The sequence below is a fragment of the Phallusia mammillata genome, chromosome 5 (assembly GCF_965637545.1).
Source record: "Phallusia mammillata chromosome 5, kaPhaMamm4.hap1.1, whole genome shotgun sequence".
Taxonomy (NCBI): domain Eukaryota; kingdom Metazoa; phylum Chordata; class Ascidiacea; order Phlebobranchia; family Ascidiidae; genus Phallusia; species Phallusia mammillata.
This window is the reverse complement of record NC_137256.1, coordinates 8909735-8928212: the sequence shown is the minus strand read 5'-3', so window position 1 is coordinate 8928212 and position 18478 is coordinate 8909735. Positions and strand designations below refer to the sequence as shown.

The 18478-nt window shown below is 37.6% G+C and overlaps 2 protein-coding genes across 2 annotated transcripts; both read left to right on the top strand.

The window, feature by feature from the left end:
* The first annotated feature begins 602 nt into the window (after window positions 1-602).
* On the top strand, window positions 603-2593 carry LOC145230726 (uncharacterized). Its single transcript, XM_080096234.1, has one exon. It carries the CDS (start codon window positions 674-676, stop codon window positions 1922-1924), a length of 1251 nt encoding a protein of 416 aa, XP_079952360.1. The 5' UTR covers window positions 603-673; the 3' UTR covers window positions 1925-2593.
* Window positions 2594-2631: 38 nt separating this feature from the next.
* Window positions 2632-18448, top strand: LOC145230724 (DNA repair protein RAD50-like). The gene is made up of 27 exons (XM_080096232.1): window positions 2632-2760; window positions 3337-3450; window positions 3525-3646; window positions 4150-4335; window positions 4545-4677; window positions 5082-5291; window positions 5841-5997; window positions 6418-6617; window positions 6879-7010; window positions 7119-7199; window positions 7591-7742; window positions 8053-8259; window positions 8688-8863; window positions 9953-10074; window positions 10290-10420; window positions 11077-11263; window positions 11812-11935; window positions 12132-12220; window positions 12674-12810; window positions 13750-13921; window positions 14398-14511; window positions 14581-14708; window positions 15032-15160; window positions 15816-15997; window positions 16953-17095; window positions 17347-17480; window positions 17773-18448. Exons 1-27 carry the CDS (start codon window positions 2632-2634, stop codon window positions 17948-17950), a joined length of 3969 nt encoding a protein of 1322 aa, XP_079952358.1. The 3' UTR covers window positions 17951-18448.
* The last annotated feature ends 30 nt before the right edge of the window (window positions 18449-18478 follow it).

The following is an 18478-nucleotide window of genomic DNA, read 5'->3' as shown; positions in this document are numbered from 1 at the left end:
CTGCGAAAATTTATAGCACATGTGTTCACATAATCCGTTGCACCCGGGATTCTCAAGTGTTAAGCACGTGTTAAACTACTGGCAGTATTGTCAACATAATTAATTGAATGTGCTTTGTGAAAGTTTAAACATTTTCTATTATTCTTTTATTTTCATTTAAAATAGCATATTTTTATTTAAAATCAAAATGTGCGGTAGTGTATTGGATTTTTATGTCCAAATTTCAACCAGTTTTGCCGGAGGAACTGAACTACCGCGGAAAGCCCGGGAAAGAATTTACTTAATATTTTTGCTAATTGCCGCTGGAACAAAGTTACCATAAGTTAACAAATGAATTCTTAGATACAAAATAAATGTCGTAACAGTATAGTTTGTGGTTAACATGTTCTTACTTTTGTATTGCATAACCAATAAAAAATAGTGATAAAACGTGCTTTGTTCGTCAAAGATATTTTTTGACATTAACGCTATATTTTTTCTAATGCCCATTACCAGGACATGTAGCTTTTTTGAGTTTTTTTACAGCGGTTCTTATAACATTCTTTTGAATTTTTGTATGTATATATCTGTTTGAATTTTTATGTGTTGTTGTCAATAAGATAAAACCAAAGGCTTATTGTTTTTTTGAAGGTGGGATCACTCTGGTTCAGATTTTTAAACCAAGTTTGTGATAATGGCCGACTATCAAGCAGAGTACCAGAGCTACACTAGCGCCGAAGCTGACTATTCTGCAAATGGGTCTGGGGGTGACTATAATCAAGGAGATTCGGGTGTTAAGCGTTCTTTTGACCAATCACAAGGCAGCGACACCTTTAGTCCTGCCAAGAGATCTCGAAACCAAGCAAAAAATGAGGATGTTGAATTAAGATGCTTGGTACCTTCGAAAACTGCTGGAGGAATTATCGGTAGAAGTGGTTCTGTGATCAAACAGATGAGAAATGATTATAAAGCCCAGATTCATGTTCATGACAATGAGTCTCCGGAACGTGTAATGCAAGTTACTGCATCGATTGAAAGCTGTGGAAAAATTGTTGAGCAAATTCTTCCTGTGATTAATGAAGGCAGCACCTTTCAAAGGAAAGACGGCACAACCAGTTTCAGTCTAAAACTGCTAGTTCACCAAAGTCAAGCTGGAGGAATCATTGGCCTCAAGGGATACACAATAAAAGAGCTGCGTGAGAGGACTGGAGCCATCATTAAAGTGGATCAGGATTGCTGCCCAGGGTCCACGGACCGAATTTGCATTGTTTCCGGCAGCATAGAAATCATATCCTGTTGTGTTTCGAAAATTTTAGAACTCTTGACCACTATTCCTCCAAAGGGACCCATTCAAAATTTTGATCCTGGCTTTTGCAATGACATGTTCGGACAAGATGAAGGGTTTGGATTTGGAGATGGGGGATTCCGAGGCGGTTTTCGGGGTAGAGGAGGAGGAGGTAGGGGAGGCAATTTTCGGGGCAGAGGTAGGGGCGGAAATTTTAACAGGGGCAGAGGGGGTGGTTTTAACCAGGGTCCTATGGGTGGTGGTGGTGGTGGCGGTGGGTTTAACCAAGGTGGTGGTGGCGGTGGTTTTAGCCAAGGCCAAGGTGGCGGCGGTGGTGGTGGCTTTAACCAAGGGGGTGGTGGCAATTTTAACCAAGGGGGAGGTGGTTTCAACCAAGGTGGTGGCGGTGGTGGTGGTTATAACCAAGGTGGTGGTTTTAACCAAGGTGGCAGCGGTGGTGGTGGTTATAACCAAGGTGGTGGCAATTTTAACCAAGGTGCTGGTGGTGGATTTAACCAAGGTGGAGGTGGATTCAATCGTGGTGGTGGGTTTAATAGGGGGCGTGGTGGCCCTCGTGGGGGAGGGGGCTTTAATCGTGGGTCCCGTGGTGGTTCAAGAGGCAGAGGTGGCCGAGGGGGCAGAGGCCAAAGCAACTTCTGAGATAACAATATGCCTCCTTATCAAAAACTTGCAGTCAACCAAAACGTACACACTTAAATCCCGCAAAAGCTGTCACGATCCCAAATGGAAAAAATGATGAAGCAATACATGTGTGGTCCTGCTTTAATTTTGGCCAAGAAAATAATTGTCATTTTTCAGGCCCCAAAAAAAACACTTATGTCAAAACTGCCACAATATTTTGGACATTGGTTGCAGAATATATTTTGTCTGTTAGAGCCATTTTTACTGTAATCTTGTGTGCTTTATAAAAGGTTGAAATGTTATGTATAGTTGTGTGTGCTGTCCCATTGGTAATGAGGCATAATTTTGAAAAACTTCCAACATGCCCAGCTTCACAAACAATGGAATTTTTTGAAATGAATTTATGCAATCAGGAGTGTACTTTTTGAGAGTTCTTTACATCAATTTTCACAAATTGACTGTTTTGGATAATTTTGTCTACATATACTTTAGAGCATTTAGGTATTTGCAACTTTTGGCTCCACGAGTCACATTGGAAATGTAAATTAACGATGTCAAACTGCAAAACCTACACTGTATGTACAGAACAAACCTTTTTGTAGAAAATAAATTGTTTGTGTGATTTGAAAGCTCTTCGCCACATAGAATCCTAAAAAATGGCATCTCTTCTGAGTTTTTCTTTTGTAGGCAGTCTGTAAAATAGGTTGTATTTAATAAACAAAGCCATGTCTATGATTGAAACCATGTCCATTATGGGCATCCGGGCTTTCGGCCCAAACGACAAAGATCAGCAAGTGATCAAGTTCGAACACCCTTTGACCCTTCTGGTTGGTCCAAATGGTGCTGGAAAAACGGTGGGTTACTTATGTGGCCGTGTCTTTGACTGGATGATATTGAAATGAACATAAATTGTGTGTTTGTTAAATTTTCAAACTCAATAAACTGTTTAAAACCAGGTTGGTATGTGAAGTGTATTATGTATTCAGACCAAAAAAATTGCTTATTGCATAGTTAACTTGGTAGTTTTTATTGGTTTTCTGGGAATAAGTTTAAACTAAGCATTCCATTCTAAATATGTAGTATTTTAACTTTCGGCGGTTTCACCACTGAGTCTGTGTAGCTTAGCTGGTAGAACACAATTCCTGGAATGGCTTGTGTCATTGGTTCGAATCCCACTGCAGGCTAGATTTTTCAACCCTATGCCTTGCCATATGAGAAGGCTTGATGACCTGCAGATTTAGTATAACACCTTCAATAGGCCTGGCATACTGTGATTTACATTTCGTTAAATACATGATATGTTTAATTGGTTAGTGAGACTTAAATGTAAGTGTATCATTTCTTAGGGTGATGACCACACAAAAAGCTTTAAAAATTGCGATAAATCAAAATCATTACTACTGTAAACAAAGTATGTTGTTACTTTGCAGACAATAATAGAATGCCTAAAATATGCAACCACCGGTGACTGTCCATTGAATACAAAGGGTGGTGCTTTTGTGCATGATCCGAAACTTGCACACGAAAGTGAAGTAAGAGCCAAGGTATATTTGTTTAATAAATATTGAATGGCTTCTTTTTCCCCCCCAATGTATAGCACAAGTATTAAAATCTGTAGGTTCGTCTAAAATGCAAAAACCTTCAAGGCCAAATGATTCTTGTAGAGCGAGGTCTACAGGCTATACAGAAAGCGAGAACTATACAGTTTAAAACACTTGATGGAGTTATCACAAAAGAAAGGTATGTACTTATATTTCCCCTTTTTTATCAAATTAAAAACACCGTGCAAAAAGGGAATAGTGTAACAGTGCTTTTTACCATTTATAAAAATGTACCCAAGATGGCTAGGTGGTTAGCGCAACTGAGGTTGTGGGGTCCAGTCAGATCTAGGTCGCTTGTGCTTCCTTGAGCAGAAAACTTGAGTAACATAGCTCCAACCCAGTGGTTCTGATGGGTTGAACTAAATTGAGGTCACCAACTGCCTAAGTCTAAAGAATCAAATAAAAAATGATTCAACGGACTTGCAATAAAACAGGCTGCTCAACGACTGACTCATTGTGAGCATAACACATTCAGGCATTGCCCACCCACCAAGGATAATAATGACACAAGCAAACAAAATGTGTTATGATAGCATAAATGCGTTTAGAGTTTTTTTTTTATTGAAAGAGCTAGTCTGAAACATCCGAAAATCTCATAATTCATTGATGTGACTATTTGATTTTCCTTGTTACTTTTGCTAGAAATGGTGAGAGAGTCTCAATAACTTCAAAATGTGCTGAACTGAACAAAGAGATGGTCATCACCCTAGGTGTATCAAAGGCAGTCCTCAACAATGTGATATTCTGCCACCAGGAAGAATCAAACTGGCCTTTAAGTGAAGGAAAATCTGTCAAACAGAAATTCGATGATATATTTGCTGCTACAAGGTTAGCCTGTGTTTGAGCCCTTGCACAAAGCTATGGCTCACTATATAAGTGGTAGAAACACATTTCCTTTGTGAAACATTATCACACCCGTATTCTTCAATTTTTTTGTTCATTTTTTTCAGCAATGCAGCCAATATGTTTCAAAATTTTAACATGGATAATGGTAACCAATGCATGTTTTTGTTGCATAATACTTTTGTTTGTCATAGATACATCAAAGCATTGGATGAGATCCGCAAAATACAGAAAACCCAAAACTCAGAAATGAAACAAGAAAATGTGGCCTTGGAATATTTGGAGAGCAACAGCAAAAAAGCTGCTAGTCTTCACAGAGAAGTAGAGGTATAATTATTGTTAGCATATCTAGCTTGGTGATTATTGCAGCTTTAACATGCTGCTATGATTATTTCACCAAGTAAACCTAATTTTGATCTATTGCCTTTTGAAGGGTCCCTTTCCTGAAGGAATTTTTGTCTTTATTTTTTTTTTATCTTTTCTCTGTCTAATGCTTGTTTGTTCCATGCATTTGGGCTAGAACAAGTGCTTCATACTTATTTTAATTTACACACATGTTAGTTACTTATCTAACGTTAATCCTCCCAAAGTTTGACCACAGTTGATCTGGAAGTTTTCCCACAAATGTAAAATTGTTAAAGGGCTATGCTTACTCAAGTTTTGTATGGAGTTGATAAATGTTTTGATGGTGGCTTTGACCTTGGTCTTATCTCAAAGCCTTTTATTTCCAGGACTATGAAAGAAAGTTAGAAGCAGCAAAACAGAGTTCGCAAGGAATTAGGGAGAAACTGATGCCCATTAAACAAAAAATGCTTGAACTTTCCAAAAAACAATCCAAGATTATTACCATGGATGGAAAACTGGGAGCAATGAAAAGTCAACAACATCAAATGGTGGAGGATGAAGAAAAACTAAGGAAAAGAATTAGAAACATATTTCGTGTAAGTTTGGAAAATGTTAAGGTTTGTTCTTATTTTTGACTGATTTAATGCTGTCCTTTTTATGTGTGAGCACAGTCTTTTCATTTGCAGTCCATGACACACACACAACATATTTTTACCTTCAAACTGCTCATTATTTTACTTTCTGAGGTCAATGAATGGTTGTGCTGAGGCAACTATAATCTGAGACAATAGTTGTAAAACTGTTTGTTATTGCAAGGATAGCAGAGTGGTTAGCGAAATTGTCGTTTAAAAGGTTGTGAGTTCTAATCCTGTCTCAGTCGCTTGTGTTTATCTGGGCAAGAAATTGAATAAAATACTCACTCTGATAGGTTGAACTAACTTGAAGTCACCAACTTCCCCAAAAAGTCAAATAAAAGTGATTCTATTGACTTACAATAAAACAGGCCGCTCTCGTAGTAGACTCTTTCTACGTATAACACATTTAGGCTTTGCCCACTCATCGAGGGAAAAAATAAAACAAGCAACAAACACATGCTGTCACATGTAAGGAATCAGATTTTTTCACCAAGATATTGCTTTTTTCAGGGAACAGATGAACAGTTAAGCGACCTTCAAAATGAGCAAGGACAAGCACTTGTTGCTAAGGAACGAAAGCAGCAAGAGTGTGAAAAGAAAATTAATCCTCTACAACGTGAAATCACAACAGTGACAGAAAAGAAAACTGCTCTCTCAATTAAACAAGGTATGTTCCACACATAAGAATCTGTATATGTATCTGATAATATTGGTTGTGGCTAGACATTTTGGTGAAACCACACATACAAATATTACCTTTTCTGGTTGGTTCCTGAAGTTTTGATTTATCACATCTGCAATGCATTTTGCTACAGTTTAGACAAGAATATTAAGTTGGCGCTGCTAAAATTATATATACTAGGCATTTAACCAGTTTTATATTGTATCTTAACTTTCATGTTTCAAACTTAACTTATTGCTGGCTGAAAAGCTTGGTCAATACAGTACCCAATTAAAGATAAAACCTGTTGAAATTCCATGATAATGACTGCACTATATTCCAGCCTTCTCTTGACTGCGCTGTAGTTTCACCCTTATCATAGTTTGTGATTTTGTTGTGTTTTATTGAACTTTTGTGTTGCCATAGGAAAGCTACAGCAAGAAATTGAAAATGCAGGAACCAGAAAGAAAACACGAACTGCTTTGATGCGCGAATACAAAAAGTTGTATAAACTCAACTTGTCTGAACTGGGTCGCGGCGAGATCACTGAAGAACAAGTGAAGGAATTTATCTCCATATTTCAGGATTATATTAACACAGAAGCCAGGAGTCTTAGATCACAAAAGGTTTGTTGAGAATTTTCTTGTTTATTAAAAAAAAATTGTCTAAAGCTTTTTTGGTCTTGTTTGATATCAGAAAATGTTCAATACTGTGCTAAGAGCAGATTATTAGGATTGCTAAAAAAATGTAAACAAAGGAAAATTATAAAATAGGGCTTCTGTTTGTCACCTTTTTGGTTTTTGCTTTGTTTGCAGAAAGTAAAGATATGCTTTCCACCTTTTTGGTCTTTGCTTTGTTTGCCAAAAGTAAATGTCCGATTTTAACAGGTTAAAATGGATGCAGAAGTAAAGGAAGCTGACAGCAATTTGCGATCGGTTTGGCAGGAAAAGACTGAAGTAGCTGAGGGACGGAAATTGAAAGAACAAACTCTAATGGAACTGAAACGTAAACAAGCAAAGGTTGGTCACCTCAAACCTGATTCTTCTCTGCCAAAAAATCACACCATTTTTATTTTGTTGCCACTTAACCATTTCTGTTTCGTATAATTTAATTATTGTTTTTGGCAGATAAAGCAAGACTTGTCCAGATTGCAGGTCGCATCAGACAATGATCAGCTTGATGTTTTACAAAGCAAGCTCGATACTGCTGTAAGTTGGGATTTTTTTCAAAAAATAATAAAATAGAACTGACGTGAAATGGAGATAATCGAATTTTAGGTTCAAAAGATTTTTTCAACCAACAAAAATGATACGTAATGAAAAAAGATGTCAAAATAGTTGATGTATACATCACACAAATGTGTCAGAAATGTAAATTAAGCGTAAAGATGAAATTATGCAACTATGCAACGCAGAATAACAATAAATTAAAGCTGTCACTTTTTGATTACTATTAAATTAACTACCTTTTTTCTGAAGAACCTGAGTTGTGTTTTTAATCGTTTTCTTTATTTACTCCACTATTTTTCAATAAGCCTTTCTAGAAACTGATATATTTGAAAAATAACAGCTATAAAAAATGAAGGTTTTTGTTTATTAGAAAGAAGATCTTGAAATGTTGGAGATGTCGTTTGATGTGAAACCAATCCATGAAAACATCAAAAAGTTGAGCATAAAAAAGAGCCAACTGCCAAAACAGATTGAAGCCCTTGAACACGAAATTTCTGAGCTGCAGAAGTCAGCAGAAACAAGGTATTGTTTCCTAATATCATGTTAAATTAATTATTATCAGTTCCCTTTCCTGAATTTTTATTCTTTTCACTTGTTCAAATTCACACACATGTTAGTTAGTTAACTAAAGTATATCCCCCAAAAGTTTGACCCCGGATGTCCTAGCGGTTTGCCTTGGACTTTCGACAGGTTCACAGCTGAGCGTATGTAACTCAGTTGGTATTTATATATGAGTATGCTGCGATGGCTGGTCCACATGAACGCTTCAGGGCTGATCCCACTTATGAATTTTTATCATCTAAATCCTTATATTGATCTTTATTTGACACAGAACTAAATTGGAAATGATACAAAAAGACAAACAAGGCAAGGAAGAGTCGATCCAGCGAATGAAGAACAGACATCAAGGCGTCCTCCAAGATGTTGGGATCATGTCATCTGAATCATCACCGTTTCCCGAGAAAGGGAAGCTTTCCAGATGGATTATGAAAAAAGAAGAAGAAGTGGCTACTTCACAACAGAAGCTGGACACGGAAAAGTAAGTATTGTCTGTAAGTTTTCTTTTTTTTAAAGGGAAGTCCGTAGGTTTCGGGGGATAAAAAAGGAACTTTTGAAAACTTATTTTCAGTTTGGTTAGATAATTTCACAAGTAGTAATGGTTAAGTTTAAATGTATTAGCTTTTACTGCAGTTGTATGAGTTATTTTAAAATTTAATTTTAATGTTTTATATCGTTTATATCCTGCTAAAATTTGACAAAATTTTGTGTCAATTTTTAAATAATTCATCTTTTTTAGTTCTGTGAATTCTTTCAAGTACATATTTAAATAATCCTTGTCCAATTTCCTTAAAATAGCTAACAAATCAAAGAAATGAACTAAACTATTGGATTTCGATCTAAATTTGCTTTCAATTAAAATTTTGGTTTTGCCAAATCCATTGGTCTAAACTTTTTGTTTTCGTTCAGGCGTCAAGTTACTCAGCTTACTACAGAACGCGACATGTTAAACAAAGAGATAAAAGACAAAAAGAAGAAGCAGGAACAACTGGATGAGGAATTATTTGAACTTTGTGGTTCACAGGATTTAGAAAGCGATCTTGCTCGACTTGAGAAAGAAATACAGGAACTACAGGGAAACAAAGGTGAAGTTATTTAAAATGCTTATTTACTTGAAATTTTTCTCTATCTATCTTGGTAAATGTTGCATCTGGCAAAGCTAATCTTGCTTTAAGCGATTTTGAGTAAAGCAACTCTATTAGCTTTTTTGTCTAGCAACAGGTTTTTGCACAGAGCTTGTGTGCCACCTTATGTAAAAAGTGTTTGATTACCACTGAAGTAGGGCTCCCGTCGTGGGTTCGAATCCCACCGCAAGCCGGATTTTTCTAGCCCATGCCTTGTCATATGGAAATGCTTTGAAGACTGGTTTGATTCGGTATACTCCCTGGCGTATTATTATTTGAACATGAGTGTGCCGTGATCGCTGGTTTGCACATACACTTTCGTTGAGTTTATTGGTGAAAGAAAACATAGCTACACAATTGCAGTAAAACAATCACCAAGCCGGAAATTGCTTCACAATGGTTTAACTGTCACTGCAGCTACACTGTATTTAAAAGTATTGTATGACTGGAGCCACCTAGGTGGGAGTGAGGGGGGGGGCGTAACATCGTGAGGCCCTATACAAGCTGACCATCCGTGTTAGGAAAGAGGGTGGGGTTCGAAAGGGAATGAAACCACTGAAAGAAACCATATTAGATAGTAGTGATGGGACGATACCAGGTTTTGAAGCGAGTACCGATACCGAGTACGAGTACCACATGTATATACCTTCGATACCGAGTACTTAACTTCGATACCGAGTACTTAACTTAAGTCGTGTTGTACTTAGTTGTATATCACCTGCTAATTTATCTGCCATGGTCGGCGTACAGGCGTGCACACACACATGCAGAAAAAAGTAATCTCCATACAATAGCGAAAAAAATAAGTAACCTGGCGGAACTTTTTCCCAAATTTGTACTGTCCGAAGCATACATTGGCACAAAGTTTTCAGTGTTCTTATAGTGTAAATCGGCCTTCGGTACTCGCACGTTGGTATCGAAAACTGAGACAAAATACCGGGTACCCATCCCATCGCTATTTAGATAGTTCCGATTAAGTGGAGTATAATTGTCTGTACTGACTGTAAACATAAGCACAGGCCATAACAAGTGCTTTGTACATTTTGGCAGGGTTGACTGATGGAATACAGTTCATGTACAAAAAATTCATCAAAAAGTTAAACCCTGAAGGGCAGCATGACAAAACTGAAGTGCCATGCCCTTTGTGTCAGCGTCTGTTTGAGGAAGCGTCAGTAAGTTTGTTAGATATCAAAAGAACTTGTATTTAATTGGAACACTATATACAGATAACAGATCTGTTCATAAGTTTAATAATGAAAATAACTGCCTATATAGACCTAAAACCGACATGCTTTATTGTCCAAACAATTCAGCAAATGCTATTTTGCTTTGTATTTTTTTGCTTATGATAATTATGAAATGTATGTGTTTTTTTGTGTTTTTTCAGGAAATTGATGAACTGGTGGAAAGTCTACAACAAAAGCTTGAACTTGTTCCGAAAAAACTTGATAGCCAGATGAGGGAGCTGAAGAGCAAACAGGATCGCTACCGTATTCTACAAAACAACAAACCTAAGAAGTAAACTAATGCCATTTTAGAAATAGTTCTTAGCTGAAAACTTACATATATATGTAGAGAATCTTTTGCAGACCATAGATCACAAACAGGTACAAAGCATAAATCATTTCTTAAAGATCAGAGAAATATACATTTTGCCAGATTAAAACAGGCATCGTCAGTTTATTATTCAAATTTTAAGAAATGATTTATGCTCTGTACCTGTTTTTTGATTACATAGTCCAAATATTTACAGTTATAATAGCCTAATTCATGCCAGCAAAAATTGAAGACCGCTGCCTGTTTTTTCCTGCTATAGCTTTTTGTACAATAGAAAATGAAAAAAGAGACAATTGTTGAGCATTATAAACTCTGGTAGGATTCAGCCGGTTCATACTGGTTCTATAGAACTGTCTTACAAAATTTTATGAGATCAGCGAACCAGTTAGCATTACTGGTTACTGTCAATGGACTTTTTGCAACAGAACCGGCTGAAAAATATGACTTTTGTGATAGAACCGGCTGAAAAAATTTTGTTGTAAATTTTAAAAATGTGAGAAACTTTAACTCCAGTAACATCTACATCTAACCGTTTTTATTATACTGTTGTGGCCATTTTGCTGTCTAACAAACACTGCAAAGGAAACAGTAAAAAAATCCTGATTTCTATTTCACAGACTTGAACTTGATCGCCTTGGAAGGGAAATCCCCAACTTACGTCATCGACTGAGTGACCTCAGCAAAAAGATCGGTGACGTCAGCGATCGTAAAGATAAAGTGGATGAGGAGTTGACGCGACTTAAATCGGATGAGGACAAGGCCAAATCGTGTGTTTCTGATGTCGCTCAAATTGACACTTTACAGGTGGAAAAATGTGTTTGTGGTTGAGGTTTGTAGTGTTAACAAGGCTTATTGACTCTTTGTATTCTACCGATAATTATCGACCCCCTTTCCTGAAGGGTACACATATTGTTTTTTTTTATTCCTGTCTAACGCTGGTTTGTTCCATGGATTTCGTAAAAAAAAGAGTGCTTCAAATTTATTCAAACTTACACACATGTTAGTTAATTATCCTTGATTGATATCTTGAAAGTTTAACCCCATTTAACCCAGAAGTTTACCCACAGGCCCCCAAAACGTATTTATTTTAAACGGCTGTAGGTCTTACTAAAGTACATGCTCCAGGAGTTTTATATTATATACTTGGTGCATTGTATTTTAAATCATTTTTTAACTTTTAGTTGGATTCACCCACTTTTCACCCCGTTAGTCCCACAAATTCGTTTTGCAGTTTACCGGAAAAGCCACCTTTCTAGTTTTTTACATATTTTTTTAACCTGCTTTTGAAGTTACGTAAAAAATTTCTTGAAATTTAACTAACCTTTCCAATACATTTTTTGCTATTATTACAGGCTGAAGTAAAAGACTTGGATCGCGAACTGCGCCGATTGGAATCTCGCATCCCAATGACGTCATCAAAGTCGCTTGATGACGTCACTGCTGAAAAGAAAGAGCTTTCACGGACTCTAAACCAAGGTATGATTTTGGGGGGAAAATCGGCCCCTAACAAAAACTGGACATTTTTTGCCAAGGATTTTAATTGATGAAAATATTTAGCGATCTTAAAATGGACTCAAAAAGTCGTGTTAGACCAAACACTTGATGATTGCCGAGTATGTTTACCGATTTTTTTATTTTAAGTTGACTTTGTATTTAATCGTTTTGTTTTTAGTTATGCAGGAAATTGAAAACAGTCGACGTGAAATTCAGAATCACACAACAGCAGTAAATGAGATGAAAGAAAAAGTCAATTCAATCAAGGTAGGCAAATGCTCAATCTCATGAACCAGGTCAAAACTTATACTGCAACATATTATACTTTGAAGCAAGTAGAAAAAAGTTGCCCTTTACCCATTACTGTAGCGGTAGAGCTACTAACATAAAAACTCGCAACAGGCAAAGTTTGCTAAATACCGATAGGTGGCGTGAAGAGCAGAGTTATTTAAATTACCTGGGAGAGTAGGATAGGGTTAGTAAAGTAACTAGGCCTACATGTAGGGTTTGGAACTAAGTATATAAAGTGGGTTTATTATCATTTTTTATAAAACCTCACCCCAGTCCTAATAAAAACTTTGTCTGATGTAAGTTCATGTGTCAGTAGAATGTCTTGTTGTAGGCCATGTAAGTTAGCATTAAAATGGCCAACAGTTCTAATGTATTATGAGATGGCTATCTTTATACCTTCACTACTAAATGTTGGTCCGTCGTATTTAGGAGGAAAAATTACAACTAGCTTCCGATCTTCAAAAATGCCAACAACTCAAAGAACAACATGAGACGCTCTCGAGCGACATCGCGCGGCTTAAAAAAGAAATCGAAGATTACAGAACGAAATTGGCACCGCTGGAAAGGTAGGAACAAGGTTTATACGCAGGGTTATGCTTATAGCTCTACTCCGTTGACTGCCATAGCCAAACCCTAAAATTTTGACTCACATTTTATACGGTTGTACGCAATAAACCAAGACATGAGTTTTCCTGACAGAACAATGGAGTTTTTATTTAATTGTTTTTGACGTAATTCAATATTTTACATTGCTTGGTTTTTGGTTCGTTTTGATGTAATAGCCCTAAAACAGAGTCTGTATACACGAATTAATGTGGGCACCAACGACCACTCTAACACAAAAAAGTTGGAACGCCAAAAACCTATTACCATTTTGACCCATTTTGGCTCGGGGCGTTTGACAGATTGTCCAATGTGTATCCACGTATGTGCAATGACAGTATATTAGGAAGTAGGGATGTGCCAAAACTGCAAATGTTCTGTTTGGTCGAGCACCGAGCATCTCACGTTAATGCTCGGTGCTCGGCCGAGCACGCTCGGTGCATTGTGACGTCATAAACATTCCTAATTCCACGCTAGTTTTGTAGCTTTCCAAGGTACGTACGTCACAAGCGGCGTGTTATGCTTTACAGACCCCAGAAATACGTGTTTTTCCAAAGTATGACGCATTTAATAAAACAATGATTTTCGTTTTTGGATACCCTTTCGTACACTAGTTTCGTATAAATGGGCATAAATATGCAAATTTAATGCTCGGGTCAGTTTGTGCAACTGCTCGGCCGAGCACCGAGCATCAAAAACAGCGATGCTCGGTACCGAGTACTCGGGTTCTGGCTCGGCTCGGCCCATCCCTATTAGGAAGAATAAATAGAGTTGGAAACAAAGCCCCAGTTTGGTTTAAAGAAATACAATGGCCGAACCCGCCAAGTCAGACCCAATTACAATTATCTGTGTGCTGTAACGTTTATACAAAAGCATAACAGTTGACAGAATTCGTGTTTTAGGAGAGTGGAGGACTTGGAAGCGACAAAGAAGCGACTGGTTCGAGACAACGATGAGTTGCTAAGCAACGCGAATCAGCAATTCCGTGAGATCGAATCGAAAATGAAAAATTTCCAAAATTATCAAGCGAGCGTTGAGCAATTCGAAATGTCAGGCACTGAGGACCAACTTCAGGTTTGCAAATAAGTTGAAACTTAATTTATTCATTTTAACCTTCTTTTGTTGCAAGTTGACAAATAAATCATTGTGACGAAAGCATGACGTCATTGGTTCTTATTCCTACGACATTTTAAATTAAAACAACGTCACAGTTTTGGTAATGTTTGTTGATCCTCAAAAAGCTGTTTTTTTGTCGTAAATAGTGACGTAAGCAATACTGTGTGACGTCATAGGTATATTACATCACTTAAAAATTGAAGTATTTATGTAAAACTATTGTAAGAAACAAAGTCCACGTGTCGGCTTCCAAAACCGTATTATGACGTAAAACTGACGTAAGAAATACTTTGTGACGTCATAGGTTTATAATAACGTCATTGTAAAATTTAGGTATCCGTGTTAAAGTTTTGTTAAAAAATGCCTTGTTTCGACCTTTTTCAAACTGTTTTATGACGTAATACTGACGTAAGAAATGCTTTGTGACGTCACAGTCAACTGCGGTCAGCATCGAGCAGCTGGAATCGAAAATCGTGAATCTGAACGAAAAAACGGACGAAATGAGACAACTGATCGCGAAACTGCAGAAGGACATCGCAACTTGCACGGTAAATACGTCACCGGGTCGCATTGACCGAAAGTAACCCCATATGACCGATGGTAACCCTTGCGCATAGGATCGTCAACGGGACTTGGAAGACAACGCAGCTTTGCGGGAACGAAAATATGACATAGAGAAAGTGAACGAAGAAATTGAAAAGTTGGAGCAAGAGTTGGGCGGAATGGATGCTGCTAAACTAAACAGGTTTGCTTTCTTGAAAAGAGTTGTGAGTAGGTACAAAATTAGGGTCGAAACCGAAAACAGTCAAACCCGAACCGAACCTAAAAAATAACAAAATTGTCAGCAAATATAACTTACACTCTGATCAAATATGTTACCAATTTGATAACACACTCTCGTGCTTTCAGCAAAGTTCAAAGGTTATCTAATAGTTTTCATACGCTCTCTGTTTAAATTTAAATTGAGAACACTCTGTATTTAAAACAATACCATTTTAAAAGCTCTACAATTTTGTTTTCACTTATCACATTTTGTCGCGTAACAATCCTTTCACTATGACGTCACAGTGAGTTGCACGACCTAAACCGACAATGTCAATCGTTGAACGCCGAAGAACAGAGATCGATTGCACGGCAGGAGGCTTGGAAAGAGGAAATGAAAAAAACTCGGCGCGAACTCGCAAAAGACGAGTACAAGTGAGTACCGAGTTCTTAAAAATGATCTAATTTGAAACAAAGTATCGTTTTTGCAATACAATCTTTACCTTGAGTTTGGTGAAAGAACATATAGCGACACAATTCCACTAAAACAATTAGCAAGCCTGCAATAGCTGCGCAACGTTAAAACGTCATGGAGCGAAAAATTGTGGAGGGCACAATTGGTGAATAATTGCTAAACGCCCTGCAGCTACACCGTATTATAAGGCGTTATGTGACTGGGGCTCACAAGAAAGTGAAGTTGGTGCATTGTGGGTAAACACGACTGGGGACGTTGGTGGAACCAGTCGAGGGGTCCTTGAAAAAGCTAACTACCCGTGTTAGAGAAAGAGGGTGGGGTTCTTTAATTACTAAAATCGCAAAGCTTTGAAATGTGCATTGCTCCATGCAGACTTTTGTGTAGACACCCTATAAGTATATACATCTCATATGCAAAATGATAAAAGCGGTTTGTATCAGTCTAATTCTCACCTAAAAGTATTTCCTCCTAAAATTACCATTTAAACTAAAAAAACACTAGCCGTAAAGTATTTTGATCTAAAAAAGACGCTGGTGTCATTATCATTTTAGGCGCAATTGTTAAAAATTCCTGGAGTTTATAGTGTCTCAATTTTGACTGATTTTTCTGATACAGATACGCCGACGAAAAATACAAGCAGTGTTTAGTGAACTCTGTGACCTTGGAACTTGCGTCACAAGATCTCGGCAAATATTATAAAGCGCTCGACCGCGCTATCATGCGGTTTCATCAGATCAAGATGGATGAGATCAACAAAATTATACGAGACCTGTGGCAGCAGACTTATCGTGGAAAAGGTATTACATTTTTGCTTGATACTAACTTCTAGAAATTACTTTATTTGTTGTGAGCTGACTGCCATGTAGAGATTGGAAAGTATTTTTGAGGTAATTCTACAATACATCCTCATTTTGGGAGACATATGTCCTTCTTTTTGACAAAAACCAAGTTGTCCCCCGATACCCAAAATGTCCTCCTTTTTCAATTTTCTATTTTTAATGAAATTGTACGTGTGCCAAAATGCCTTCATGTTAAAATGTTGTGATAAATATTTAGTGTGAATTGGAAATTAATGGTTATTTGGTTAAATGGCTATTGTGACACAACAACGGCGAGAAACAATGGGATATAACAACCATAACATAGACTATTAAATAAAACCCTTGTAGACCAATGGTCGTATCATACACAAGTGGGAGATATAAGCGCCAAACTCGTTAAATTTTCATGAATTTTAAAAAACTGCATAAAATTTTAGCCACTTGGGCTTAAACCTAGTGATGGGACGATACCAGGTTTTGAAGCGAGTACCGATACCGAGTACGAGTACCACATGTATATACCTTCGATACCGAGTACGATTACCGAGTACTTACGTGTAGTGTTGTACTTAGTTGTATATCACTGGCTAATTTATCTGCCGTGGTCGGGGTACAGGCGTGCACACACACATGCCGAAAAATGTAATCACCACGTCATAGCGAAAAAAATATACGTAACCTGGCAGAACTTTTTTCCACTTTTGTGCTGTCCGAAGCAAATATAGGCCAAAAGTTGCCCGTATTCTTATGGTGTAAATCGGCCTTCGGTATTCGCACGTTGGTATCGAAAACTGAGAAAAAGTATTTCGATACCGAGTACGAGTATCGATACCACCGAAATCGTTCGATACCATCGATACCATCGATACCGAGTACCGAGTACCGGGTACTCGATCCATCACTACTTAACCACTTTGCTGCTTTGTTGCAGACATCGACTACATTGAAATATGTAGTAGTGAGGACACGGCAGGTTCGACCAGCACATCACGAAGGGTTTTCAACTATAGAGTTGTAATGCATGCTGGTGATACTGAAATGGATATGAGGGGAAGGTGCAGTGCAGGACAAAAGGTGCAAAAACGTTGAATATTTATTTCACAAATCAAAAAAAATGTTTGTATTGTCACTTTATCCAATTGTTATTATTGAACGGTTTCGTAACACAGAAAAGACACCGTAAAATGCTTCTGTTGTCGAGTCAAATGCCCGTAATGGTATCTGGCAATCAAAAGAACAGTGTAAATCAGTGGGACAACATTTACTCGACTGCTCCTAATTGTTTTCTATAGCAAAATTCGTGTAATCAGTATTTCTGATTACAGGTTTTAGCATCACTGGTGATTCGACTTGCATTGGCTGAAACATTTTGTATCAACTGTGGAATTTTAGCGCTGGACGAACCAACAACTAACTTGGACAGAGACAACATTGAAAGTTTGGCTCAAGCGCTAGTCAGGTACTTCTGCCTTGTAGAGGTGAACCAATACTCCATGGTGTTCTTGTCAGCCTAGCGCTTCATTCATAACCATATTGTTCTCGGTTTTATATTTGTATGTGAATTAGTTGCCACATGCTTTTTTGTTCTTAGCATGGGTGCACGATTTCTAAGGGTTACTTTAAGCTAAGAGGACCACGAAGCTTGAGAGCGACTGATTTAGTCGGTTGCCTGTTCATATATTTTGTCTCGCTAAGCCATAAGCTAAAAACACCAGTTCAAAACCTAACAACAACAAACACCTATTTTTCAGTATTATCGAGTCTCGTTCCCAACAGCGCAACTTCCAGTTGTTGGTTATCACTCACGATGAGGACTTTGTGGAGCTTCTTGGAAGATCCCGCTACGTGGATAACTTCCTCCGGATCACCAAAGACGACAGGGGGAAGTCCAGAGTCACCAAGTGTGACATCAGAACTTTGGAACGGTAATTGCCAGTCTTGTCGAGGTTGCGGTTTTCCCGCCCAATTGGGCTGGTTTTTTACATCGAGTTGCGGGTTGATGTAACTGGTTGCGTTTTTTTGGCGGATTGTCAAAATGCCGTATTTGTTATTTTACATGCATGCGCCTCTGTAAGCTGCTAATTGACAGTAGGCTAAATTGGATTGTTTTTGATTTTTTTTTTGAAGTTGCGTTTTTGAGGCTGGTTTTGACAAGCAGAGTTGCGTTTTTTGAGATATTAACTGGCAACTTTAGCCATCATTTGTGTCGTTCAACGATTAAGTTTGATATTCCAGGAAATTAACGTCATATATATCCCCACTTCCTTCTATCATCATGTGATGAAGTTTTTTTGCAATGCAATTTCCTACCACTGCCGACTACTATTTTGCTGTTTTTTGCTCGTGTTCTTGCATCCATTTTTCCTTTTCTTGAAGTTTCATGCTTTTCTTTGACAAGTTTCCTGCTAATAAAACAGGAGAATTAAACTGTATTGCCTGATAAAACATGTTTTACAA

Coding starts and splice junctions, on each gene's coding strand:
- LOC145230726 (XM_080096234.1), top strand. CDS start 674: ATGGCCGACTATCAAGCAGAGTACCAGAGCTACACTAGCGCCGAAGCT.
- LOC145230724 (XM_080096232.1), top strand. CDS start 2,632: ATGTCTATGATTGAAACCATGTCCATTATGGGCATCCGGGCTTTCGGC. Junction 5,998..6,417: donor TGCTCTCTCAATTAAACAAG/GTATGTTCCACA, acceptor GTGTTGCCATAG/GAAAGCTACAGCAAGAAATT. Junction 11,936..12,131: donor TTCACGGACTCTAAACCAAG/GTATGATTTTGG, acceptor TTTTGTTTTTAG/TTATGCAGGAAATTGAAAAC.